A 26,956-nucleotide genomic window follows, 5' to 3' on the forward strand; every position below is an offset into this window, starting at 1 on the left:
ATGCCGGCTTCCGTGGCTCTGGTGTCGCTGATCTTTCTGGGTGTCCAGGCCCAGCATGGCGCTGATTGGACCTATTCAGGTAAGCTATCATCCCTGTAGGGCTCTGGGGTCCGCACCCAGCAGGACCACCTCTCCTTCCTCAGGACCACAGCCACCCAGTTTCACTGCTTGGTGACGAAGGCAAGGCCCCATGCAGGCTGTGTGGTTTGAATTCTTTTGGTTGGTTGTGAGGTTTGAACTCAGGGCCTGGGTGCTGTTCTTGAACTTCTCCACTCAAGGCCAGCACTCTACCACTCTGAGCCACGGCTCCACCTCCAGTTTGTCTGGTGATTCATTGGAGATAAGAGTCTCACAGACTTTCCTGCCTGGGCTGGATTTGAACCGCAGTCCTCAGATCTCAGCCTCCTGAGTAGCTAGGATGACAGGCGTGAGCCCCTAGCGCCTGGCTTTGGTTTTTGCTGTTTTTGTGCCAGTCCTGAGGCTTGATTTCAGGACCTGGGCACTATCTTTTAGCCTTCTTGTTCAAGGCTGGTACTTTACCACTTGAGCCACAACTTTACTTCTAAGTTTTTTGTTGGTCAATTGGAGATAAGACTCTCGGGATTTTTCTGCATAGGCAGACTTTACATCTGATTTCCAAATCCCAGGCTCTTGAGTAGCCAGGATGACAGGGGTGAGCCGCTAGTGCCTGGTGGGCCCACAGTTCTTGTTGGGGTCTGGATGCTTGCTTTTCAGTCTTCAAATGAAGCACAAACCCAGATGAATCTGAAGGAGACGGAGGTAACGTTCTCTTCCCCCAGCCTGGCCTGGGCTCTGTGCTGTACAGCCAGCCTTCCACACTGCACCTGAGCTGCACCGGGAAGCCATCTGCATGGCACCCATGGAAGTGGAAAATAAAGTTTTTAGAAGGCTCTGGAAGCTTCCTCAGAAATGGAAATGCCAATATGCATATTACCCAGAGTGCTTGGCTTGATTGGGACCCATTTATCTTTCTTGGTTGGCTTTCAGGCTAAAACCAGAATTCTTTTTCTTTTCTTTTTGTTTTCTGGGCCTGGTGCTGTCCCTGCGCTCTTCAGCTCAAGGCAAGTGCTCTACTGTTTGAGCCACAGTGCTACTTCAGGTTTTCTAGTGGTTTATTGGAGATAAGAGTCTCATGGATGGGGCTGGGAAGGTGGCTCAGTGGTAGAGTGCTTGCCTTGTATGCCTGAGGCCCTGGGTTCGATTCCTCAGCACCACATAAACAAAAAGAAAAAAGCCAGAAGTGGCGCTGTGGCTCAAGTGGTAGAGCGCTAGCCTTGAGTTGAAGAACTGAGGGACAGTGCCCAGGCCCAGAGTTCAGGCCCCACGACTGGACCCTCCTCCCCCCCCCCCCCCCCCCCCGCAAAAAAAAGAGTCTCATGGACTTTCCTGCCTGGATTGGCTTTGAACTGCGATCCTCAGATCTCAGCCTCCTGAGTAGCTAGGATGACAGGCTTGAGCCACCGGCGCCTGGCTAAAACCAGAATTCTAAGAGGCACAATTAAAACCCCTGCCACGCTGGGCACCTGTGGCTCATACCTGTAATCCTCACTACTCAAGAAGCTGAGATCTGAGAATCAAGGTTCAAAGAGCCAGCCCAGGAAGGAAAAGTCCATGAAATTCTTTTTTTTTTTGGGTCCGGTTATGGGGCCTGAACTCTGGGCCTGGGCGCTGTCCCTCAGCTCTTCAGCTCAAGGCTAGCGCTCCACCACTTGAGCCACAGAGCCATTTCGGCTTTTTTCATTTTGCTTATGTGGTGCTGAGGAATCGAACCCAGGGCCTCATGCATGCAAGGCAAGAGCTCTACCACTGAGCCACCGTCCCAGCCCCATGAAATTCTTATCTCTAGTTAATCACACACACACACACACACACACAGAGCCAAAACTGGGGCTGGGAAGGTGGCTCAGTGGTAGAGTGTCACCTAGCATGCATGAAGCCCTGGGTTTGATTTGTCAGCACTACATAAACAGAAAAAGCAGGAAGTGGCGCTATGGCTCAAGTGGTAGAGTGCTAACCTTGGGCAAAAGAAGCTCAGGGACAGTGGCTAGGGCCTGAGTTCAAGCCCCAGGACTGACCAAAAAAAAAAAAAAAAGCCAAAGTGGAGTTTCGTCTTGTGGTAGAGTGCTAACCTTGAGTAAAAAAGCTCAGGGACAGCATCCAAGCTCTGAAGTCAAGCCCTAGGACTGGCACCCAAAATACACACACACACACACACACACACACACACACACACACACACACACACACACACACACACACACACACACACACACACACACACACACACACACACACACACACACACACACACACACACACACACACACACACACACACACACACACACCCTGCCATCTGGCTGTGGTTCAAGTCCACATGGAGCTGTGTCTGTGGGATGTGTGGGCACTAAATACCGCTCCGATCACTGTTGGGGGGACATACTGCTTGTACCCCTCCAGGAATGAGGCCTCAGGGCCTCCTGGAAGCTTTCTGGCTTGTGCAGGAGCAGAAGACACCTGAGCTGAGCCTGCTCTGAATGTCCGTCCTTCCCAGACCGCGGGGACACACAGCCTGTTCAACGCAGTGGAATTAGGGGCGTCCTGGGGGATGGGGGTCAGGAAGTTCAGAGGGATCCCCGGCCAACTGACCTGCTCTGGAGGGAAAGAGCTTGTTTAGCAGCGGGAAGGACCCAGGGCTTGCTTGTGTGGGGCTGGCTAGGAGTGGAGGGGGTCCTGTCTGGGAGTCTGGGCTCCTCAGAGCACGCGGGGGCTGGCCAAGGGCTCAGAAGGAAGATTGTGGGTGATTAGAGGGCCCTGGAAAACATCCGGATCCAAGAAGGAGCAGTGTCAGCAAGCCCTCTGGCCTTCACCCTGGCTTCCTGCTTCCATGAGTTTAGTTTTAAAGACAAATTATTAAGCCGAGCACTGATGGCTCACGCCTGTCATCCTAGCTACTTAGGAGGCTGAGATCTGAGGATCATGGTTCAAAATCAGTCTGGGTAGGAAAGCCCATTAGACTCTTATCTTCAATAAACCACCAGAAAACTGGAAGTGGTGCTGTCGCTCAAGTAGTAGTGTGCTCGCTTTGAGCTGAAGAGCTGAGGGACAGTGCCCAGGCCCAGAGTTCAAGCCTCACGACTGACAAAAACAAACAACAACAAAACAACAAAAAACAATGCCAAGAGTAGATCAGAGAAATCAAAGCTAACTTCTGCAAGGCAGAGCGCAGGGAGAGCTTTGCTGAGGAGCGTCCCTCCGTAGCTGTACATCACCACGCCGAGCCCCAGGAAGGAAGCACGGAGGCTGGACCCACAACCGCAAATGGGCAAACAAAGCCCTTAACGGGGGTGGGGGGTGGGGGGTGGATGGAAAGATCCAGAACAATCATTAGCCTTCATTACTCTGGGGGCCTAGGATTATTAACCAGGCTCAAAATGGTTAACTTCCTTGCTCTGCCTTTTTTTTTTTCTCTGTCTGTCTGTCTTTCTGTGTCTCTTTGTGTCTCCCTTTTTCTCTATCTTCTCTCCATCATCTATCTAGAGTCAGAGTTTATGTGACCCATCCAGATCTCAGATCTGTGGAGTCACGTGATCCTCCCACCTTGCCTTCCAGGCACGGGACTACAGGACTCATCACCATGCCCAGACTGAATTTTTTTTTCAGTGCCAGTACTGGGACTTGAACTTAAGGCATGGAGGAGCTGTTCTTCAGCTTTTTTTTTTGTTGTTCCAGTCTGGCTTTTACAAATTGAGCCAAGTATTGAACTAATACTGGGCCAGCGGTGACGCGGGCAAGATGAGCACCGATGGCCCAGTGAGGACCCTGTGTGGTACTTAGCCTGGGGGCCTTGCTTCTGCTTCTAGCAGTCAGCCTGTGTACATCTCCCTGGTGGTCCCTGGTTGGATAAGGTGTGCACAAAGGGCTGTGTGTGTGTGCGTGTGCATGCACGTGCGCACACGCGTGCATGCACACATGAGCACATGTGCACCAGTCTTGGGGCTTAAACTCCAGGCTTGGGTACTGACCCTGGGCTTTTCTGCTCAAGGCTAACATTCTACCACTTGAGCCACAGCTCCACTTCTGGCTTTTCTGGTCATTAAGTGGAGATAAGAGTCTTGCTCTGGCTTTGCTGGCTTTGAGCCGCAATCCTCAGATTTCAGCCTCTGAGCTGCCTGTTGAACTGAGCACTTTGCTGTCACAGAGGGCATGCTGGATGAGACCCACTGGCCGGAGGAGTACCCGGACTGCGGGGGACAGCGGCAGTCACCCATCGACCTGCAGAGGAGGAAGGTTCGCTTCAACCCTGACCTGCAGCCTCTGGAGCTGACGGGCTATGGGGACAGCCAAGGAAGCCCATTCCTTATGACCAACAATGGCCACACAGGTAAGGAGGCTGGCCCAGGTGCACATAGCCCTGGAGGTCTGCGGGGTGGGGGGGAGGGGGCTGGTGGGGACAAGCACACTGGCTGGGGGTGAGGTTTAAGTGGTGGGGGGAGGGCACTGTGCCAAGGCCGGAAACCTGTTGACAGTGAGAATTGGGCTGCTGGCTTTTTTTTTTTGCCAGTCCTGGGGTTTGAACTCTGGGCCTTGGTGCTGTCCCTGAGCTCTTGTGTTCAAGGCTAGTGCTCTACCATGTGAGCCACAGTTCCACTTTTGGCTTTTTCTGGTTTCTTGGCGATCAGAGTCTCAAAGACACAGGCACATGCATGCACGCGCATGCACGCGCGCACACACACACACACACACGTATATTTATTGAGACTCATGATCTTCTGGCCTCTGCCTCTTGAGAATTAACAGTACACGTGTGCACTCTCATCCCTAGCTAATGAGTTTTTAATTGTCTAAAACACATTTTCATAGGCCCTAGAATTGCAGAATGGCCTGAAGCTCTGGGCCTCTCCAGATGAGCAGGAAGAGCAAATTTTCTTCAGATAACCCACTGGCGATTTAAGTGAGTTCTTTGAAAAGTAAGGACAAAGCATAGTGTTCTTTCTAGCACTGTTCCTGCCATGGAGCTCCACACAGGGCAGACTCAAGAATGCTCGGAGAGGGGCTGGGTAGGTGGCTCAGTGGTAGAGCGCTTGCCTAGCATGCATGAAGCCATGGGTTCGATTCTTCAGTACCACATATACAGAAAGAGCCAGAAGAAGTGGCGCTGTGGCTCAAGTGGCAGAGCGCTAGCCTTGAACAAAAGAAGCTCAGGCCTTGAGTTCAAGCCCTATGACTGGCAAAGAAAAAAAGAATGCTCAGAGAAGGATGCACTGGTTCAGAGAAGATGCAGGAGTCTCTGCTGAGTGATTTTGAGGGCTGAGAGGCACATGGCACTTGGTGTTTGTTTTTTGTTTTGCTTTTCAACTTATTCTGAGATGGATAATTGCACAAGTGACCTTGTGAGTTCCCCAACCTTTCTCACTCCCCTAATACTAAAATCTTCTAATCACAGTGCACTTGCTATCAGGAGGCGACATGGACGCAGCGTGATCAATTATGGACTTCGTGTGCATTACCTCACTTTCACATGCCTGTCTTTTTTTAGACCTAGGATCAAATCCAGGATCTCACATTGCCTTTAGTCATCCTGCTCCTCTCGGCTCAACTCTAATCTGGGTCAGCTTCTCCATCATTCATTGGGTTTCACGGCCTTTACTGACTGTTTTCTTCTTTATCATATATATTTTTTTAAGTATTGAAGTTGGAACTCAGGCCCTCAAACTTGGTAGGCTGATGCTTTATCACCGAGCCATGCCTCCAGTTCTTTTTGTTACAAGTTAATTAATTAGTTGCTGGTCCTGTTGTTTGAGCTCAGGGCCAGAGCACGGTCCATGTACTTTTTTACTTTTTTCCTCAAGGGTAGCACTCTACCACTTGATCCACTTCAGCTAGAGGCTCCACTTTGAGTTTTTTGGTGATTTTTCAGCAAAAGGAACCTCAGACTATCCTGCCAAGACTGCTTTGAACTGCAATTCTCAGAGCCTAACCTCCTGTGTAGCTAAGATTACAGGCATGAGCCACACTGCTGACTTCATTGGCTATTTTTAGGATACTGTAGGCTCCCTGTCTTTGCTGGGATCACAGGCTTGAGCCACTTCATCCACTTTCTCACTTAGAGACAACATGTAGAGGGCTTTGGGATGTAGAGGGCTTATTTATTTATTTATTTTGCCGTGGCTGTCTTTGAACCGCTATCTTCACACTCTTAGCTTGGGGTGACAGGCACATGCCAGCGCTGTCCAGTGAACTGCTCTGTCTGAGCTTGCCTCAAACCAAGAGCCTCCTGCTCTCAGCCTCCCAACCAGCTAGGATATACTTGTTCTGTTTTTCTGGATACAAAAAATGCTCTGGTTTTGTGTTTGTTTGTTTTCTTGTCCAATGAGAAATTGGTGGGATTCATGTTTCATAACATGGAGCAACTGCTTTTGGAAGTTAATACATTTTTCTGAACCTGTTTTGGGAAATAGGTTTAATTTTTTTTTTTTTTTGGTCAGGCATGGGGCTTGAACTCTGGGCCTAGGTTCTGTCCCTCAGCTCTTCAGCTCAAGGCGAGTGCTCTACCATTTGAGTCTCAGCACCACTTCCGGCTTTCTGGTGGTTTATGGGAGATAGGAGTCTCAAGGCCTTTCCTGCCCGGGCTGGCTTTGAACCATGATCCTCAGATCTCCGCCTCCTGACTAGCTAGGGTTCCAGGCGTGAGCCACTGGCGCCCGGCTCGCACTCAGTGCTTGGCCTGGCTAAGCATGAGCTGCATCACTGGAGCCACTGGCCGCGCCCCGCACCGTCCATTCAGTGCTGGCCTGGTGCTTGGCTCCCAGGCTCCTGCCGCTGTTGGCAGAGCGGACTCTATCAACCTCATTTAATTTCATTTAATTTATTCTCATGGACTTTCTTGCCTGAGCTGGCTTCAAACCATGATCCTCAGATCTTAGCCTCCTGAGCAGCTAAGCTAACAGGCAGGAACTACTAGCACCTATCTATAAAGCTTCTTTTAAAGGTTTATAGCTTACCCCCCCTCCACATATTTAATCCCAGTACTGTAGTTTGAACTCAAGGACTAGGTGCTGTCCCTTACCTTTTTTTTTTTTTTTTAATAGCAGTCATGGGACTTGAACTCACAGCCTGGGCTCTTACACCTGAGCTCTTTTGTTCAAGGCTAGCACTCTACCACTTTGAGCCACCGCTCCACTTCTGTTTTCTGGTGGCTAATTAGAGATAAGAGTCTCACAGACTTCGCTGTCTCAGCTGGTTTCAAACCACGATCCTCAGATATCAGCCTCCCAAGTAGCTAGGATTACAGACGTGAGCCACCAGCTCCCAGCCTATCCCTTAACTTTTTTGTTCAAGTCTGGTACTCTACCACTTGAGTCACACTTCCCCAGCTAACTTTTTGGTAGTTAGTTGGAGAGAAAAATCTCAGACTTTCCTGCCCAGGCTGGCTTTGAACTATGATTCTCAGAACTCAGCCTCCTGGGTAGCTAGGATGACAGATATGAGACACAGGTGCCTGGCTCAAATAGTAATTTTTTTTTTTGGGGGGGGGGGGCAGTCCTGCAGCTTGAATTCAGGGCCTGAGCACTGACCCTGAGCGATTTTACTCTAGGCTATTGCTCTACCACTTTTAGCCATAGCACCATTTCCAGTTTTCTGGTGGTTAATTGGAAATAAGAGTCTCATGGACTTTCCTGCCCTGGCTGGCTTCGAACTGCAATTATCAGATCTCAGCCTCCTGAGTAGCTAGGATTATAAGTATTTCCTGTATTTTTTTTTTTTTTTTTTTTGGTTGTGGGGCTTGAACTCTGGGCCTGGGCGCTGTCCCTCAGCTCTTCAGCTCAAGTCAAGCCCTCTACCTCTTAAGCCACAGCCCCACTTCTGGTTTTCTGGTGGTTTATTGGAGATAATCTCATGGACTTTTCCTGCCTGGGCTGGCTTTGAACTGCAATCCTCAGATCTCAGCCTCCTGAGTAGCTAGGATGACAGGTGTGAGCCACGGGTGCCCAGCTATTTCCCTGTTTTTATCTTTTTTTTTTTTTTTTAATACTGGGGCTTGAACTCAGTTTCTCACATTCTTGCTAGTTTGATGTTTGTTTTGCTCAAGGCTAGCGCTCTGCCATTGAGTCTTACCTCCACTTCTGGCTTTCTTCTGGCTAATTGGAGATAAGAATCTCTTGGACTTATCTGCTTTGGCTGGCTTTGAACCATGATCTTCAGATCTCAGCCTCCTGAGTGGCTAGCATTACAGGTGTGAGCCACCAGAGCCTGCTGTGGGTTTTTCTAAATACAAGTTGGGCCGTGTGTGGTTACGTGTGGTTGAACACAGGTTGTGCCTGTGTGTGGTTACACGTGGCTGGGCACAGGTTGGGCTGTGTGTGGTTACACGTGGCTGGGCACAGGTTGGGCCGTGTGTGGTTATATGTGGCTGGCGTAGGTTGGGCCGGGTGAGGTTCTGTGTATCTGGAGGAGGGCCTAGATTCTTGGTCCGGGCTCTCCCATCTTGATGAACAATGCCACGGCGAGCAGGGCCTCTCTTCGCTGGTCAGCTTCCAGGCCATATGGTGTTAGAAGCCAGCGTGGGCGCTCCCTCCCTGGGGGTAGAGCCGGCAGCTAGGCGAGGCGCAGAAGGCACGAGGGCCACGCTGGGCCTCACGCCCAGTGTCTGGGGAGGAAAATGAAGCAAACCAGTCCCAAGAGGCCCCGCTCCCTAGCTCTGTACCTCCAGTCCCTCCAGAGTGGAGAATGGAATTCTGACTTTCACACCCATTGTGTGTATGTGTGTGTACAAGTACATACATGTGCATACATGTGCATACATGTGTGTGTACGAGCTGTCCCCTTAGCTCTCACCTTGCCCTTGGCTCCCAGCTTCCCACCTGTTATTGTCAGAGCTCATTCTCTCTCTTTCTCTCTCTCTCTCTCTCTCGCTTTTGTGCTCAAGGCTTGTACCCTACTACTTGAGCCACAGCTCCACATTGAGCTTTTTGTGGTTCATTGGAGATAAGAGTCTCACAGACTTGGCTGCCTTTGGACTGTGTTCCTCAGATCTCAGCCTCCTGAGTAGCTAGGATGACAGGCGTGTGCCACCAGCACCCAGAGGTAAACTTTTTAAAGGTGCTTTCATCTTGCTTCAAATACTGATGTGTGTGTGTGTGTGTGTGTGTGTGTGTGTGTGTGTATGCATGCGTGCGCGTGCGCTCTGGTCCTAGGGCTTGAACTCAGGGCCTGGGTGCTCTTCCTTAGCTTTTTTTGCTCAGGGCTAGCACTTTATCACTTGGTTCTACTATCACAGTTTTACTTCTAGCCTAAAAAAAACCCCCAAAGTTGTGGTTAACTGGGGACACGAGTCTGACAGATTTTCCTGCCCAGCCTGGCTTTCAACCACGATCCTCAGCTGGTGGCCTCTTGAGTAGCTAGGGTTACAGGTGTGAGCCGCCGGGGTCTGGCTTGGCCTCGGTCTTGACCTCAACCGCTTCATGTCCCTTTAGGGACCTTGCTCCTGGCGAGCTAAGCTGGCAGTACTCAGGGATGGGCTGGTGTGGGCAGGCGGGCAGTGGCTGGCACGTGACCTGACCTAAAGGCTCGGGGCACCATGTCCATGTTCTTTCTCCCAGTGCAGATCACCCTGCCCCCCACCATGCAGCTGACGGCCCCAGATGGCGCCGTGTACAAAGCCACGCAGATGCACTACCACTGGGGCGGCGCGTCGTACGAGCTCAGCGGCTCCGAGCACACCATCGATGGGATCAGGCGCGTGATTGAGGTGGGCGAGCACCCCAGGGCCTCTGTCCTTCAAGCTCTACAGTCCTTTTCCTTTCCTTCCCTCCCTCCCTCCCTCTTTCCTTCCTACCCTCCCTCCCTCCATCCCTCCCTCCCTAATTTCCTGCCATCCTTCCTCATGGGGCTTGGGCGCGGGCACTGTCTCTGAGCCCTTTTCCTCAAGGCTAGTGCCCTACCACCGTGAGCCTCAGCTCGTCAGATCCCGGCTGCCACGGTGGTTAGGATGACAGCGCGAGCTACCGGCGCGCCGCAGCGTGAGCAGTCGCGAACTGGCCTTCCCCGTCCTGCTCTTGCTCCCACAGATGCACCTTGTTCACTACAATGCCAAGTATGAGAGCTACGATGTGGCTAAAGATAAATCGGATGGTCTGGCTGTGATGGCGGCCTTCGTGGAGGTAGGTGTGTGTGTGGAGGTAGGTGTGTGTGTGGAGGTAGGTGTGTGGAGGTAGGTGTGTGTGGAGGTAGGTGTGTGTGGAGGTAGGTGTGTGTGTGGAGGTAGGTGTGTGTGGAGGTAGGTGTGTGTGGAGGTAGGTGTGTGTGGAGGTAGGTTGTGTGTGTGGAGGTAGGTGTGTGTGGAGGTAGGTGTGTGTGGAGGTAGGTGTGTGTGGAGGTAGGTGTGTGTGTGGAGGTAGGTGTGTGTGTGGAGGTAGGTGTGTGTGTGGAGGTAGGTGTGTGTGTGTAGGTAGGTGTGTGTGGAGGTAGGTGTGTGTGTGGAGGTAGGTGTGTGGAGGTAGGTGTGTGTGGAGGTAGGTGTGTGTGTGGAGGTAGGTGTGTGTGGAGGTAGGTGTGTGTGGAGGTAGGTGTGTGTGTGGAGGTAGGTGTGTGTGTGGAGGTAGGTGTGTGTGGAGGTAGGTGTGTGTGTGGAGGTAGGTGTGTGTGGAGGTAGGTGTGTGTGGAGGTAGGTGTGTGTGGAGGTAGGTGTGTGTGTGGAGGTAGGTGTGTGTGTGGAGGTAGGTGTGTGTGGAGGTAGGTGTGTGTGTGGAGGTAGGTGTGTGTGGAGGTAGGTGTGTGTGTGGAGGTAGGTGTGTGTGGAGGTAGGTGTGTGTGGAGGTAGGTGTGTGTGTGGAGGTAGGTGTGTGTGTGGAGGTAGGTGTGTGTGGAGGTAGGTGTGTGTGTGGAGGTAGGTGTGTGTGTGGAGGTAGGTGTGTGTGGAGGTAGGTGTGTGTGTGGAGGTAGGTGTGTGTGGAGGTAGGTGTGTGTGTGGAGGTAGGTGTGTGGAGGTAGGTGTGTGTGGAGGTAGGTGTGTGTGGAGGTAGGTGTGTGTGTGGAGGTAGGTGTGTGTGGAGGTAGGTGTGTGTGGAGGTAGGTGTGTGTGGAGGTAGGTGTGTGTGTGGAGGTAGGTGTGTGGAGGTAGGTGTGTGTGGAGGTAGGTGTGTGTGGAGGTAGGTGTGTGTGGAGGTAGGTGTGTGTGGAGGTAGGTGTGTGTGGAGGTAGGTGTGTGTGGAGGTAGGTGTGTGTGGAGGTAGGTGTGTGTGGAGGTAGGTGTGTGTGGAGGTAGGTGTGTGTGGAGGTAGGTGTGTGTGGAGGTAGGTGTGTGTGTGGAGGTAGGTGTGTGTGGAGGTAGGTGTGTGTGGAGGTAGGTTGTGTGTGTGGAGGTAGGTGTGTGTGGAGGTAGGTGTGTGTGGAGGTAGGTGTGTGTGTGGAGGTAGGTGTGTGTGTGGAGGTAGGTGTGTGTGGAGGTAGGTGTGTGTGTGGAGGTAGGTGTGTGTGTGGAGGTAGGTGTGTGTGGAGGTAGGTGTGTGTGTGGAGGTAGGTGTGTGTGGAGGTAGGTGTGTGTGGAGGTAGGTGTGTGTGGAGGTAGGTGTGTGTGGAGGTAGGTGTGTGTGGAGGTAGGTGTGTGTGGAGGTAGGTGTGTGTGTGGAGGTAGGTGTGTGTGTGGAGGTAGGTGTGTGTGGAGGTAGGTGTGTGTGGAGGTAGGTTGTGTGTGTGGAGGTAGGTGTGTGTGGAGGTAGGTGTGTGTGGAGGTAGGTTGTGTGTGTGGAGGTAGGTGTGTGTGGAGGTAGGTGTGTGTGGAGGTAGGTGTGTGTGTGGAGGTAGGTGTGTGTGTGGAGGTAGGTGTGTGTGGAGGTAGGTGTGTGTGTGGAGGTAGGTGTGTGTGTGGAGGTAGGTGTGTGTGGAGGTAGGTGTGTGTGTGGAGGTAGGTGTGTGTGGAGGTAGGTGTGTGTGGAGGTAGGTGTGTGTGGAGGTAGGTGTGTGTGTGGAGGTAGGTGTGTGTGGAGGTAGGTGTGTGTGGAGGTAGGTGTGTGTGTGGAGGTAGGTGTGTGTGTGGAGGTAGGTGTGTGTGGAGGTAGGTGTGTGTGTGGAGGTAGGTGTGTGTGTGGAGGTAGGTGTGTGTGGAGGTAGGTGTGTGTGTGGAGGTAGGTGTGTGTGGAGGTAGGTGTGTGTGTGGAGGTAGGTGTGTGGAGGTAGGTGTGTGTGGAGGTAGGTGTGTGTGGAGGTAGGTGTGTGTGTGGAGGTAGGTGTGTGTGGAGGTAGGTGTGTGTGGAGGTAGGTGTGTGTGTGGAGGTAGGTGTGTGGAGGTAGGTGTGTGTGGAGGTAGGTGTGTGTGGAGGTAGGTGTGTGTGGAGGTAGGTGTGTGTGGAGGTAGGTGTGTGTGTGGAGGTAGGTGTGTGTGGAGGTAGGTGTGTGTGTGGAGGTAGGTGTGTGTGTGGAGGTAGGTGTGTGTGTGGAGGTAGGTGTGTGTGGAGGTAGGTGTGTGTGGAGGTAGGTGTGTGTGGAGGTAGGTGTGTGTGGAGGTAGGTGTGTGTGGAGGTAGGTTGTGTGTGTGGAGGTAGGTGTGTGTGTGGAGGTAGGTGTGTGTGGAGGTAGGTGTGTGTGGAGGTAGGTGTGTGTGTGGAGGGTAGGTGTGTGTGTGGAGGTAGGTGTGTGTGGAGGTAGGTGTGTGTGTGGAGGTAGGTGTGTGTGTGGAGGTAGGTGTGTGTGGAGGTAGGTGTGTGTGTGGAGGTAGGTGTGTGTGGAGGTAGGTGTGTGTGTGGAGGTAGGTGTGTGTGGAGGTAGGTGTGTGTGGAGGTAGGTGTGTGTGTGGAGGTAGGGTGTGTGTGGAGGTAGGTGTGTGTGGAGGTAGGTGTGTGTGTGGAGGTAGGTGTGTGTGTGGAGGTAGGTGTGTGTGGAGGTAGGTGTGTGTGTGGAGGTAGGTGTGTGTGTGGAGGTAGGTGTGTGTGGAGGTAGGTGTGTGTGTGGAGGTAGGTGTGTGTGTGGAGGTAGGTGTGTGTGTGGAGGTAGGTGTGTGGAGGTAGGTGTGTGTGGAGGTAGGTGTGTGTGGAGGTAGGTGTGTGTGGAGGTAGGTGTGTGTGGAGGTAGGTGTGTGTGGAGGTAGGTGTGTGTGGAGGTAGGTGTGTGTGTGGAGGTAGGTGTGTGGAGGTAGGTGTGTGTGGAGGTAGGTGTGTGTGGAGGTAGGTGTGTGTGGAGGTAGGTGTGTGTGGAGGTAGGTGTGTGTGTGGAGGTAGGTGTGTGTGGAGGTAGGTGTGTGTGTGGAGGTAGGTGTGTGTGGAGGTAGGTGTGTGTGGAGGTAGGTGTGTGTGGAGGTAGGTGTGTGTGGAGGTAGGTGTGTGTGTGGAGGTAGGTGTGTGTGGAGGTAGGTGTGTGTGGAGGTAGGTGTGTGTGTGGAGGTAGGTGTGTGTGTGGAGGTAGGTGTGTGTGGAGGTAGGTGTGTGTGTGGAGGTAGGTGTGTGTGTGGAGGTAGGTGTGTGTGGAGGTAGGTGTGTGTGTGGAGGTAGGTGTGTGTGGAGGTAGGTGTGTGTGTGGAGGTAGGTGTGTGTGTGGAGGTAGGTGTGTGTGTGGAGGTAGGTGTGTGTGGAGGTAGGTGTGTGTGTGGAGGTAGGTGTGTGTGTGGAGGTAGGTGTGTGTGGAGGTAGGTGTGTGTGTGGAGGTAGGTGTGTGTGGAGGTAGGTGTGTGTGGAGGTAGGTGTGTGTGGAGGTAGGTGTGTGTGTGGAGGTAGGTGTGTGTGGAGGTAGGTGTGTGTGGAGGTAGGTGTGTGTGTGGAGGTAGGTGTGTGGAGGTAGGTGTGTGTGGAGGTTGGTGTGTGTGGAGGTAGGTGTGTGTGTGGAGGTAGGTGTGTGTGGAGGTAGGTGTGTGTGGAGGTAGGTGTGTGTGGAGGTAGGTGTGTGTGTGGAGGTAGGTGTGTGTGTGGAGGTAGGTGTGTGTGGAGGTAGGTGTGTGTGTGGAGGTAGGTGTGTGTGTGGAGGTAGGTGTGTGTGGAGGTAGGTGTGTGTGGAGGTAGGTGTGTGTGGAGGTAGGTGTGTGTGGAGGTAGGTGTGTGTGTGGAGGTAGGTGTGTGTGGAGGTAGGTGTGTGTGTGGAGGTAGGCCCATCCCAGGTGTGTGAGTCTAGATGAAGTCTTCCTGGCTCTCACTCTTCATCCCTTCCTGAGCTTACAGTCCCTGGCAAGGCTGCCCCGTGGAAGGGGCCCTTGCCCGCTCCGTCTATGCTGCCAGCGACAGGGCCTGGGGTAACTGAAACAAGAAGACTTAAAAGGCACTTGGGATGCCAGGGGCTCAGGCCTGAAATCCTAGCTACGCGTGAGGCTGAGATCTGAGGACTGCAGTTCCAAACCAGCTCAGATGGGAAGGCTGTGCGGCTCTTATCTCCAAAGTAACCATCAAAAACCAGAAATAGAGGTGTGGTTCAGGTGGTAGAGTGTAAGCCTTGAACAAAAGAACTCAGAGAAAGCATCCAAGCCCTGAGTTCAAGTCTCAGGACTGGTACCAAAAAAAAGAGTGTCAGGATCCAAGCTGTCATCCCTGGCCAGGGAGCTCCCAGCCAAAGGCAAGTACTTGGGCTTGAACTCAGGCCCTGCACACTGACCTTAGCTTTTCTGTTCATGGCTGGTGCTCTACCATTTGAGCCACAGCTCTATTTCTGGCTTTTTGCTGGTTCACTGGAGGTAAGAGTCCCATGGATTTTCCTGCCTGGTTTGGCTTTGAACTGTGATCCTCAGATCTCAACCTCCTGAGTGGATAGGATTATAGACGTGAAACACCAGCGCCCAGCACTTTTTTTTTTTTTTTTGTCGATCATGGGCCTTGAACTCTGGGTCTAGGCGCTGTCCCTGTGCTCTTCAGCTCAAGATGAGCACTCTAGCATTTGAGCCACAGTGCCACTTCCGGTTTTCTAGTGGTTTATTGGAGATAAAAGTCTCACAGACTTTCCTGCTTGGGCTGGCTTTGAACCATGATCCTCAGACCTCAGCCTCCTGAGTAGCTAGGATTACAGGCATGAACCACCAGTGCCCGGCTTTTTTTTTTTTTCTTTTTTTGCAAGTCCTGGGACTTGAACTCAGGGCCTGGGCATTGTCCTTGAGCTTCTTTTGCTCAAGGCTAGCACTCTACCACTTGAGCCACAGCACCACTTCTGGCTTTTTCTGTGCATGTGGTACTGAGGAATTGAACTCAGGGCTTCATACATGCTAGGCAAGCACTCTACCACTAGGCCACATTCCCAGTCCTGGAATTACAGGTGTAAGCCACAGGCACCTGGCACCTCTACATTCCTAAAGATGTCCAGGTATGGGGCTGAGGGCTGGGTGGCTGAAGACAGGGGTCTAATTCTCCAAAAATAAGTATTAAAGTAGGTAATTTTGTCAAAACAAAACAACAAAAATGAACCATTTCTGCAGGACCACAAAAACAAAAATATAAAACCCGATCATTTTGGTGCTCTGGAACACGCCGGAGCAAGCAACAAATTATGGCTTTTCTTCATAAAATGTGGCTAGAACCTTAAATAAGGATGGCGAGTGTCTGTGGGCTTCTCGTCCATCCCCACCCCATCACTCGTCTGAGTGGCCCACCCGGGAGCTGACCAGGGCAAGACTGGCCAAGGCCAGGAAAACCTCACTGCCTGGAAAACAGGGCTCATGTGACACAGGTGAGACTGAAGACCAAGCCCAGGAACACTGTCGTCAAGAATACCAGACGTGGACCAGGCGCTGGTGGCTCACACTTGCAATCCTAGCTGCTCAGGAGGGTGACATCTGAGGAATGTGGTTCAAAGCCAGCCTGGAAGGGAAAGTCCAGGAGACCAGAAAACCAGAAGTGGCACTTTGGCTCAAGCACTAGCCTTGAGCAAAAGAGCTCAGGGACAGTCCCAGGCCCTGAGTTCAAGCCTCATGGGCCACCAGAAAGGAAAGAGAGAGAGAGAGAGAGAGAGAGAGAGAGAGAGAGAGAGAGGGAGGGAGGAAGGGAGGAAGGAAGGAAGGAAGGGAGGAAGGAAGGAAGGAAGGAAGGAAGGAAGGAAGGAAGGAAGGAAGGCAGGCAGGCAGGCAGGCAGGCAGGCAGGCAGGCAGGCAGGCAGGCAGGCAGGCAGGCAAGCAAGCAAAGGAGACCAGGCGGGGCTTAGTGAGGAAGAGGCCCCGGGCACCTGGGTCTCTGCTTCGCTGTGTCAATGGCTCCGTTTTCCTTGTAGATCGAGGAGTATGCTGAGAACACACACTACAGCTCCTTAATTTCTCACCTGGCTAATATCAGGTATCCAGGTAAGGGGCTGCAGAAGGGAAGTGGACATGGGTGTGAGGTGGACAGGGGGAGAAGGGGGACCTGGTGGGGAGAGTGGCTGAGGAGCCACATGAATGGAGCCCAGCTCTCTGCCAAAGGTCACTTGCTGTGGCCCTGGGGGAATACTGGCATGGATGGGCATGATCATAGTGGCAGCCCCGCCCCCCACCTGTGGCCCAGTGTGGTTTCTAGGGGTCGCAGTAGCAAGAATTCAGGAGCAGGCAGGCACCGGTGGCTCACGCCTGTGATCCTAGCTACTCAGGCTAGCTGAGATCTGAGGATCACCGTTCAAAGCCAGCCCGAGCAGGAAAGTCCGTGAAACTCTTATCTCCAATAAACCATTAGAAAACCGGAAGTGGTGCTGTGATTCGAGTGGTAGAGTGCTAGCCTTGAGCTGAAGAGCTGAGGGACAGCGCCCAGGCCCAGAGTTCAAGCCCCACGACCCACCAAAAAAAAAAAAAAAGAACTCAGGAGTGAGGGCCAGTACCTGGACACTGCTTGCTTTCATTCTGTGTTTTCAACTCTCAACCACTGCTTTTTTTTTTTTTTTGTGCTGGTCCTAGGGCTTGAACTCAGAATGTGGGCACTGTCCCTGAGCTTTTGGTTTGGTTGTGGGGCCTGAACTCTGGGCCTGGGCGCTGTCCCTCAACTCTTCAGCTCAAGGCTAGCGCTCTACCACTTGAGCCACAGCGCCACTTCTGGCTTTTATTCCTGCTTATATGGTGCTGAGGAATTGAACCCAGGGCCTCAGGCATGCAAGGCAAGCGCTCTACCACTGAGCCACCTTCCTAGCCTATCAATCACTACCTCTAAAAGTGCCTAGGGATCTGTTCTTTGTGCACATTTACCTAGCACCTCAGGAGTTGTAATTCCCTTCTCTCGGATATCATGAAATGTACCTCTGTTGACAGTGACCATGATGGTGACAGTTTCAAGAAAGTCCCTCAGTGCCAGACGCTTTTTGAATATTGTTCCCTTTTGTTTTAGCAGTACCAAAGTTTGGACTCAAGGTCTTGCACTTGCTCAGCTAAAGTTTTAGTGCTTGAACCATACCTCTAGCCCAACATTACTCTCTCTCTCTCTCTCGTCAGTTCTGGGGCTTGAACTTCGGGCCTGGGAGCAAGCAGTCCCTCAGCTCTTCAGCTCAAGGCAAGCACTCTATCACTTGAGCCACAGCGCCCCTTCCAGTTTTCTGGTGGTTTATTGGAGATAAGAGTCTCATGAACTTTCTGCCTGGGCTGGCTTTGACCATGATCCTCAGATCTCAGCCTCCTGAGTAGCTAGGATTATAGTTGTGAGCCACCGGTCCAGCTTCCCTTTCTGTTTTGTGCCAGTACCAGGGCTTGAACTCAGGGCATTGTGTTTTTGCTTGCCTTTCTTTTGCTCATGGCTGATATTCTATTTTTTTTTTTTTTTTTGGCGGTCATGGGGCTTGAACTCTGAGCTTGAGCGCTGTCCCTCAGCTCTTCAGCTCAAGGCTAGTGCTCTACCACTTGAGCTACAGCGCCACTTCTGGTTTTATGGTGGTTTATTGGAGATGAGAGTTTCATGGACTTTCCTGCCCGGGCTGGCTTTGAACTGCGATCCTCAGATCTCAGCCTCCTGAGTAGCTAGGATTACAGGCGTGAGCCACTGGTGGCTAGCTTCACGGCTGTTATTCTATCACTTGTGCTGTACCTCCACTTCCAGCTTTTTGCTGGTTAATTGGTGATAAGAGTCTCTTGGACTTTACTGCTCTGGCTAGCTTTGAACCAAGATCCTTAGATCTCAGCCTCCTGAATAGCTAGGAGTACAGGTGTGAGCTACTGGCACCCAGCGACATTGGTCTTTCTTCTTTGCCTCGTGCAATCATATAGACCTGTGATGTTTTCTGGTGCTGAGGGTGGAGCTCAGGGCCTGACACTTGCTAGGCTCGAGCTGTGTCCCTGGGCCACACCCACGCCCCCCTGGGCCCCTTTCACAACCTCTGAGCCAGCACTGGCCCAGGCCACTCAGCCAGGAGGGAGGCAGCTGCGTGCACCATCTCTACCTCTTTGCTCCTTGCTACCGCCAGGGGGCAGTAAGCTGGGGCCGTGTTTCTCAGTCATTCACTTTGTTCTGCTTGAAATCTGGAATTTGTGCGTGGCGAGTGTGGGCCCAAGCTGTCCTCTCAGCTGGGCCCAGGGGTCGCTCACCGTCCTCTGTCCCGTGTCTTCTGCCTCAGGACAAACCACTTACCTGACTGACTTTGACATTCTGGACATGTTGCCCGGGGACATGTACCACTACTACACCTACAACGGCTCGCTCACCACCCCGCCATGCACGCAGAACGTCCGGTGGTTTGTCATGTCGGACTCCGTGAAGATCTCCAAGGCCCAGGTAAGGAATGAAGGGTGTCGCCTTGGCCTGAGTGCCCCGGGACAGAGCCCCCTTCCAGCATCCGCCACCTGAGAGACCGAGGTGCCTGGCAGACCACAGGGGCTGCCCTCGGCGGGGCACACACAGGGAGGCGAGGAGCTTACCGCCAACTCAGGGAAAGATGTGTCACCAGAGCGCTGCCCACGGACGCAGAATGTTCCCGAGGAGCAGATCCCGCCAGGCTGCCGTAGTCCTCAGGGAGCTTGTGTGCTAATGTCACCAAGTCTTCATGCAAGGATTTCTTCTTCCCTTCCCTTCCCTTCCCTTTTTCCCTCCTTCCCTTCCTTCCCTCTTTTCTTTTTTCCTTTTATCCCCTCCCTTCCTTTTTCCTTTTTTCCTTTTATCTCCTCCCTCCCTCCCTTCCCTCCTTTCCTTTTTCCCTCCTTCCCTCCTTCCCTCCCTTCTTCTCCTTCTTTCCTTCCTTCCTTCCTTCTTTCTTGCCTGCCTGCCTTCCCACCTTCTCTCCTTTTTTTCCCTTCCTCCCTTCCTTCCTCACTTGCTTCCTTCCTTCTTTTCTTTTCCCCTTCCTTTCTTCTTTTCTTCCTTTCTTTGTACAAATCCTGGGGCTTGAACTCAGGGCCTAGGCACTGTTTTATTCAAGCCTGATGCTGGACCACTTGAGCTACAGCTTCACTTCTCGCTTTTTGCTGGTTAAATGGAGAAAAGAGTCTCCTAGGCTTTCCTGCCTGGGTTAGCTTTGAACTATGATCCTCAGATCTCAATCTCACCAGTAACTAAGATTACAGACGTGAGCCACCAGCTTCCCACATGAATGTTTCTTTTTTTTTGTGGGTCCGGTCATGGGGCCTGAACTCTGGGCCTGGGCGCTGTCCCTCAGCTCTTCAGCTCAAGCCTAGCGCTCTACCACTTGAGCCACAGCGCCACTTCCGGCCTTTTTCTTTTTGCTTATGTGGTGCTGAGGAATCAAACCCAGGGCCTCATGCATGCAAGGCAAGCGCTCTACCACTGAGCCACCCTCCCAGCCCCAACATGAATGTTTCTTGGATTGAGTAAATACACAGTAAGGCTATACAGCACAGGCCCATGATACAAAGTTGCTGAAGTGAATGAAGGGGCAGGGATTACTGAAGTTACAGGCAAAGTGGTATTTCTTTTCCAGAGATTGTCTTCCTCAGATAGCAATGTTTATCTCCCTGAAACTTCATGTGCCTTTTCTCGGAGAAGGTGGAAAAGATCTTTTCTAACTGAGAATATCTACACACACAATGCTGCCAGTCAGACTGGCAGTGGTCTCACGTAACGGATGGAGCAGATGCCAAGTTGCTTGAAAGAATGAAATTCAAGTCTAGACCTAAAAGAGTTTCAACAAATAAAATTACTAGAAAGTAGCTCAGTGTAAAAACTATCATAGTACACAAGAAAAAAAAAGAAACTGTAAAGCAGAGATCAGTGGTTCATACCTGTAATCCTTGCTACTTAAGAGGCTGCTACTTAAGAAGGATTGCGGTTCAAGGCCAGCCCAGACAGAAGTCTGGAGGAGTCTGGTCACAATGGCATGTGGTGGCATGCAGGGTGTCAATGGCAGAAAGCCAAGACTCAGCAGATTGGAGTTCAGGGGCAGGCATACCTGGGCCAGAACCAAGACCCTATTATAAAAATAACCACTGAAATAGGGTGCTTGCTTGCCTTGCATGCATGAAGCCCTGGGTTCGATTCCTCAGTACCACATAAGCAGAAAAAGCCGGAAGTGGTGCTGTGGCTCAAGTGGTAGAGCGCTAGCCTTGAGCTGAAGAGCTGAGGGACAGCGCCCAGACCCCACAATGGACAAACAAACAAAAAACCACAAAAAACCCACTGTAAAACAGGGCTGGAGGCATGGCTCAGTGGTATTGGACCAGCCTGTAAAGGTTGTGGAAAAAATGCAGACATTTTCAGAAAAAAACAATTTGAGCTAGCTACTTGGTATAATTTGATGTGCACTTTTCTCTCATATATATGTAATTATTATTTTGAGATAGGATCTCACTATGTAGTCTAGGCTGCCCTCACACTTGAGGTTTTCCAGCCCCGGCCATGAGTACTGGGATTACAGGCATTCTCTGCCACCCCTAGCTTCTCCTTCTAGTATTAAGCAGATACTCATAGAAAAAGATTAGAAGAGAGAGTGTGTGGTTACTTACTGAGATAATGAATGGATGGATGCATTCCAGAATAATGCCTGGCATACAGCACCCAGAACCCCCTCTAAATTTGCAATTGCTTTTTTCTTTTCTTTGTTGACTGTAAGGCTGGAACTCAGGGTGTGGGCACTGTCCCTGAGCCTCTTTGTGGTCACTTGAACTACATTGCCACTTCTGTTTTTTGAGTGGTTAACTAGAGATAAGAGTCTCACAGGGATTTTTCCGCCTGGGCTGGCTTCAAACTGCAATCCTCAGGTCTCAGCCTTCTGAGAAGCTAGGATTACAGACATGAGCTTCTGGCACCCGTCTAAGCTGGCAATCTTATAACCACTTTATGAGGTTCTGGAATCTGGGTTGTAGTCCACCCACTCACTAACCATTTCTTTATTACCCATCACCTTTTGCTATCCATAACTCACCGTCTATTGTCTGCAGGTGATCAAGCTGGAGAATTCTGTGATGAACCATCAGAACCAGACCCTGCACAATGGTTACCGCAAGACCCAGCCCCTTCACTCCAGAGTGGTAGAAGCCAACTTCCCCTACTTCCCGAATGCAAGTGAGTGATACTGACTCTCACTCATTTCTTTGGAATCCCCTCATGACTGTTTTCCTCTCCTTTGCCAATAACAGGAGGAAGAGAATCCTATTTATTTATTTGCCAGTCCTGGGGCTTGAACTCAGGGCCTGGGCACTGTCCCTAAGCTTCTTTTGCTCAAGGCTAGCACTCTACCACTTGAGCCACAGCACCACTTCTGGCTTTTTCTGTGTATGTGGCACTGAGGAATCGAACCCAGAGCTGCATGCATGGTAGGCAAGCACTCTACCACTAAGCCACATTGCCAGCCAGGAGAGTCATCTTAATGCAGGAAGTTCAGGTGAGCCTACTTATGCCGGCATCTTCCAGCCCAGGCCTTGGTGCCTGTGAGAATCACCTGGTCTGTCACCTTCCTGAACTTGCCACAGACTTAGGAGAAGCAAGGCAGTAACAGCCACAAGCTCTTCTACCAGAGTAACAATCCTCATTAAACCCAACTCACACAAGTTCCTGCAACTGTGTTACAGGTTCACCCCCCTGGGTCCCCCACGCCCTTCCAGGTGGGGTTAATTGGATGAAATGCTGTTTACTCTCTCTGGGTGGAGATGAAGGACCAGGTCTCAGGGTGCTGTCCTCCATCCAGTGCCCCCTCCCCAACCCCTGGATCTGGTGGCACAAGAAGCTCATGGCTGAAAAGGCACTGTAGTGGCACCCACAGTCTGCCCCACTGCATTCTGTGTCTCTTATAATTAGGGCTCAATCTGTTCTCCTACTTCATTCTCTTTAGGACCGATTCCTATGAACAGTTATGGACCTTTCATATCCTTCACTACAATAGAAGGATGACCGGCCAAAGTTGCCTATTGAGTACTACCCCTTCTTTATCTGTACTTAGCAGAGTCAAAAAATATTTTCGCATTTACCTCTTAGATTGTAGCAGACAGGATATTATAACAGTGACACTTCTGGTTGCCAGCGGCGAAGGGCTGCGCGCTCTCAGGCCAGCCACGGAGAGTTCAGCCCCTCTCACACATTTGTTTGTTTTCCCTTCTGTGTGCTCATACTAGGGCTTGGACTAGGGCCTAGGAACTCTCTCTTAGCCTTTACTTTCAAGGCTGGCACTCTCCCACTTGAGCCACAGCTTCATTTCTGGCCTTTTAGTGGTTCATTGGCGATAAGTGTCTCATGGACTTTCCTGCCTGAGCTGGTTTTGAACCTCGATCCTCAGATCTGTCTCGTGAGTGGCTAGGTACAGGCGTGGCCGCGTGCTCCTGGCTCCCTTGTGTCTTGGTCAGGCATATCTCCAGGTTCTCCCGCTTCCCCTGGGAAGAACTGTCACTGTCCTGAGTCCCGGGGAGCCTGGGTCCCACAAGCCACACCCCAAGTGCTCTTTCCACCAGGGGCCCTTCTAGTTTGTCCTCATGAGGGCGCTGACGTGTCATCGACACGGCCTCCACTCAGACTCTTCCTGAGGCCACTTGCCCACGCCTCCCCTGAGGGCCTCCCTTCCTGAACTTCCTGCTCACCCTTGCCACTTCACATCCCCCTTGGAAAGTAGGGGCCATCTTCCCTTACCTCCAGCTGTGGGATCTGTGTTGTGGCTTCCTGTGCCGATCCTAGACCAGTCCCACTTCCCTCAGACCCAGATTTCCTTCCTCCCTTCTTTCCTTCCTTCCTCCCTCCCTTTCTTCCTTCCTTCCCTCCTCCCTCCCGCCCTCCTTCCTTCCTCCCTCTCTCCCTCTCTCCCTCCCTCCCTCTCTCCCTCCCTTCCTTCTTTCTTCCCTTTCTCCCTCCCTCCCTTCCCTCCTTTTCTTCTCTTTCTTTCTTTCTTTTTTGGGGTCCGGTCATGGGGCCTGAACTCCAGGCGTAGGTGCTGTCCCTCAGCAATTCAGCTCAAGGCTAGCGCTCTACCACTTGAGCCACAGAGCCACTTCTGGCCTTTTTCTTTTTGCTTATGTGGTGCTGAGGAATGGAACCCAGGGCCTCATGCATGCAAGGCAAGCGCTCTACCACTGAGCCACCTTCCCAGCCCTTTTTCTTTCTTTCTTTCTTTCTTTCTTTCTTTCTTTCTTTCTTTCTTTCTTTCTTTCTTTCTTTCTTTCTTTCTTTCTTATCTCTCTTCCTTCTTTCCTTCCTTTCTTTTTTCTTTCCTTTTTCATCCTTCCTTCCCTCCCTCCTTCCTTCTCTCTCCCTCCCTTCCTTCCCTTCCTTCCTTCCTTCCTTCCTTCCTCTTTTTCTTCTTTTATACTTATACTGGGGCTTGAATTCAGGGTCTGGGTTCTCCCTCTTAGTTGTTTTTTTTTTTCAAGGCGAGTTCTTTACTATGAACCACAGCTCTACTTCTACGTTTTTAGTGGTTCATTGGAGATGAGTCTCACAGACTTTCCTGCCTGGGCTGGCTTTGAACTGTGATCTTCCAATCTCAGCTTCCTGAGTAGCTAGGATTACAGGTGTGAGCCATTGGCACCTGGCTCAGACCCAGATTTCTACATAGCAGTGGCTGACTGCCTTGTGTAGAATCTCACCCCAGCTGGGTTACTGTGATCCAACTGTCAATAAGAAAAAACCTGAGAAAGACAAGGATCCTTATGAACCTTATATGTTTTCACAATATTGGGGATTGAACTCACGGCCTTGTGCTTGCTAGGCAGGTGCGCTACCACTTGAACCCATTTTGCATTGATTATTTTCAAGGTAAGGACTCACTTTATGCCCTGGCCAGCCTGGGCTGTGATCCTCCTACTAATGCTTCCCATGTGGCTGGTGTGGCAGGCACACACCACCTCACCTGCCATTGGTTGGGATGGAGTGCTGGGAACTTTTATGCTGGGCCTCAAATGGCAATTCTTCCCATCCCATCTCCACCTCCCAAGAAGCTGGGATTACAGGCTTCAGCCACTGTGCTCCACCCTACAATTTAGTTATTAGAAAACAGCTATATCCTGCATGACAAGAGTCCTGAGCATGACCTGATGCCAGTAGGATGGGAACCGGGAGGCATTCCAGAGCTCACACACAAGGGGGGAGTGGGGGGGCTCAGCGGGAGATGGGGCTGAGCACACCAGGCTCTGGTTTTGATCCCCAAGTGTGGTAATGAGTTTGATCCATGTTGCTTGTTGTTATTGTTGGGTTTTTTTTTCCCAGTCCTGGGCTTGAACTCGGGGTCTAGGGACTGTTCCTGAGCTTTTTCATTCAAGGCTAGCACTCTGCCACTTGAATCACAGATTCACTTCTTCCCAGGGTGGCTGAGATCCTCAGATCTCAGCTTTCTGATTAGCCAGGCTTAGAGGCATGAGCCACTGGCACCTGGCTTCTTTCTTTCTTCTTCTTCTGTGACAGTACTGGGGCTTGAACTCAGAGCTTTGTACTCTAGTGTTTTTGCTCAACCCTAGTGCTCTACCACTTGAACCACAGTTCCAGTTTTGGCTTTTGGGGGCTTAATCAGAGATAAAAGTCCATGGACTTTCCTGCCTGGGTTGGCTTTGAACCATGATCCTCAGATCTCAGCCTCCCAAGTAGCCAGGATTACAGAGCAAGCCACGGGCATCCAGCATTAACTCTTCTTTTTGTCCAATGTATCTCAGGATCGCAGTACCAGTATTACTTGCATAGGATCAACACCAAACTTGACAGCCTGATAAGCAGTTTGGCTGTGAAGAACTTGAAGAAGAAAAGACACCACTAGCCAGCCGGGGAGGCGGTGGGCAGGTGCCAGCCTGCCCTGCCTCGTGCCACGCAACCCTGGAAATTGGAACCGCATTGCTCCTACCTGTGAAAACCAGGTGATTAACACAGGAAAAGCCGTCTCCCAGGGAAGGGAGTGAGACCGTGAAACGTCTTACCAATGGACGGAGTAGAAAGCAAGTGAGAGGAAATGGAGGCAGCGAGCTCACTTCCTGTGAGGGCTTATTTGGGGCGGGGCAGCCCTGGTATACACCAGGCCCTAGGTGGGAGCCAAGACACCGGAAGACAACACAAAACCCTTCACCTCAATCTGTAAATGATAATCCCGCACGAACCTCCCTTTAGGCTTTCGGGGTAGTAAAGTGATTTGGGAAAGGTTGCCAGCCAGTTCGCCTCTTTCCGCGCCTCGTCCTCCGCCGAACACAGAGCGCAGGGCGCGGAGCTGCACCCGCGGGAGGTGGTGTGGAAGCCAGGACCAAGAGGGAAGCAAGGAGAGTCTTCAGTGCGCTTGTTTGCTACATGACTTAGTTTTCATTACATGTAGCTCAGGCCATCTAGCCTCTCACTTAGTTACCTAAGCCCAGACTGGCCTCAAACACTGCATCCTCTTGCCTCAGCCTCTCAAGTGCTGAGATTACAGGTGTACGCCGTCATGCTCAGCTAGCAGGACATGGGTGCTGCCCTGGAAGGGTACCTGGGACCATGTACCACTCACAAGAACAGTATCAGAGAGTAGGAACTGTGGTGCACTAGAAGACCAACTACAGGGAGGCACAGGAGCTCTGGCTGGGTGTTGTTCAGTGCTGGGCGCAGGTGGACACAGGCTGGCACAGGCTGGCCCTGAGGCCCTGGGGGAGAAGGGAGATGGGCGCTCAGGATGGCCTAGAACAACGAAGGGACTTTCATTTTGAGTGTGTCTCAATGGTGGGGCCACGTGCATCGCTCCCCACTGATGCCAGCCCTCGGGAGGCTGAGGCAGGAGGATTCAGAGGCGAAGGCTCGCTTGCTCCTCCTGTCTAAAACAAATGCGCAAACACACAAAAGCCACTCATTCGTCAATAGGAGCTTCAAGGAGAAGCTGGCCATCAGTGGCTCACACCTGTCATCCTGGCTACTCAGGAGGTTGAGATCTGAGGATCACAGTTCAAAGCCAGCCTGGGCAGGAAAGTCTGTGAGACTCTGATCTCCAATTAACCACACACACACACACACACACACACACACACACACACACACACACACACACACACACACACACACACACACACACAGAGCCAGAAGTGGAACTGTGGCTCAAGTAGTACACCAGCCTTGAGCAAAAACTCAGGGACAGCACCTAGGCCCTAAGTTCAAGCCCCAGGACCTGTATGCAATTGAATGGATGCACCCATGCTCACGCATGCATGCACGCACACACACACGTGTGCGTGCACATGCACATGTGTGCATGTTCAATAACCATCTAAGTTGCACACACACTTTATCTTGCTGGAGGCACACCACCGAGCAGCGTGGTGGAGGCTGGGAGGCTCAGAGACCGCGGCCTCCCAGGGAGCACGCTGTGGTGGAGCTCTGGCCTCCGCTCCCTGCCTCCACTCCCTGCCTCCACTCCCTGCCTCCGCTCCCTGCCTCCGCTCCCTGCCTCTGCTCCCTGTGGGCCCAGCCTGGAGGCGGTGTTGCCTCCGCTGTCGGTGTCTCTGCGTTTTCAGCTGCCCTCTCTCCTGTCTCGATTCTTGGTTCATCTCCCTGGATCACACTCTGTCCTCCAGCCCCGACTCTTTCTACCCCCCCAGTCCAAGGAGGAAACTTTTATTTTGGTACCACTACTGGGGCTTGAACTCAGGGCCTGGGCATTGTCCCTTTTTTGGCTCAAGCCTGGCGCTCTACCCCTTGAAACCATTCACTCCTGGCATT

General features: G+C 51.9%; 1 protein-coding gene across 1 annotated transcript; it reads left to right on the forward strand.

Moving 5' to 3' along the window:
- Positions 1-25,043, forward strand: Ca6 (carbonic anhydrase 6). The gene is made up of 8 exons (XM_042695642.1): positions 1-79; positions 4,222-4,404; positions 9,623-9,771; positions 10,091-10,183; positions 16,191-16,260; positions 18,483-18,640; positions 21,256-21,379; positions 24,943-25,043. The coding sequence occupies exons 1-8, from the start codon at positions 1-3 to the stop codon at positions 25,041-25,043; spliced, it is 957 nt and encodes a 318-aa protein (XP_042551576.1).
- The last annotated feature ends 1,913 nt before the right edge of the window (positions 25,044-26,956 follow it).

Source organism: Dipodomys spectabilis, unplaced genomic scaffold, assembly GCF_019054845.1.
Source record: "Dipodomys spectabilis isolate Male_0828 unplaced genomic scaffold, ASM1905484v1 ptg000188l, whole genome shotgun sequence".
Classification (NCBI taxonomy): domain Eukaryota; kingdom Metazoa; phylum Chordata; class Mammalia; order Rodentia; family Heteromyidae; genus Dipodomys; species Dipodomys spectabilis.

What these genes read in the sequence shown, in the direction of transcription:
- Ca6 (XM_042695642.1), top strand. Translation starts at nt 1, where the DNA reads ATGCCGGCTTCCGTGGCTCTGGTGTCGCTGATCTTTCTGGGTGTCCAG. An exon ending in GGATCAGGCGCGTGATTGAG is followed by an intron (nt 9,772 to 10,090) that starts GTGGGCGAGCAC and finishes TTGCTCCCACAG; the next exon opens with ATGCACCTTGTTCACTACAA. An exon ending in TGAAGATCTCCAAGGCCCAG is followed by an intron (nt 18,641 to 21,255) that starts GTAAGGAATGAA and finishes TATTGTCTGCAG; the next exon opens with GTGATCAAGCTGGAGAATTC.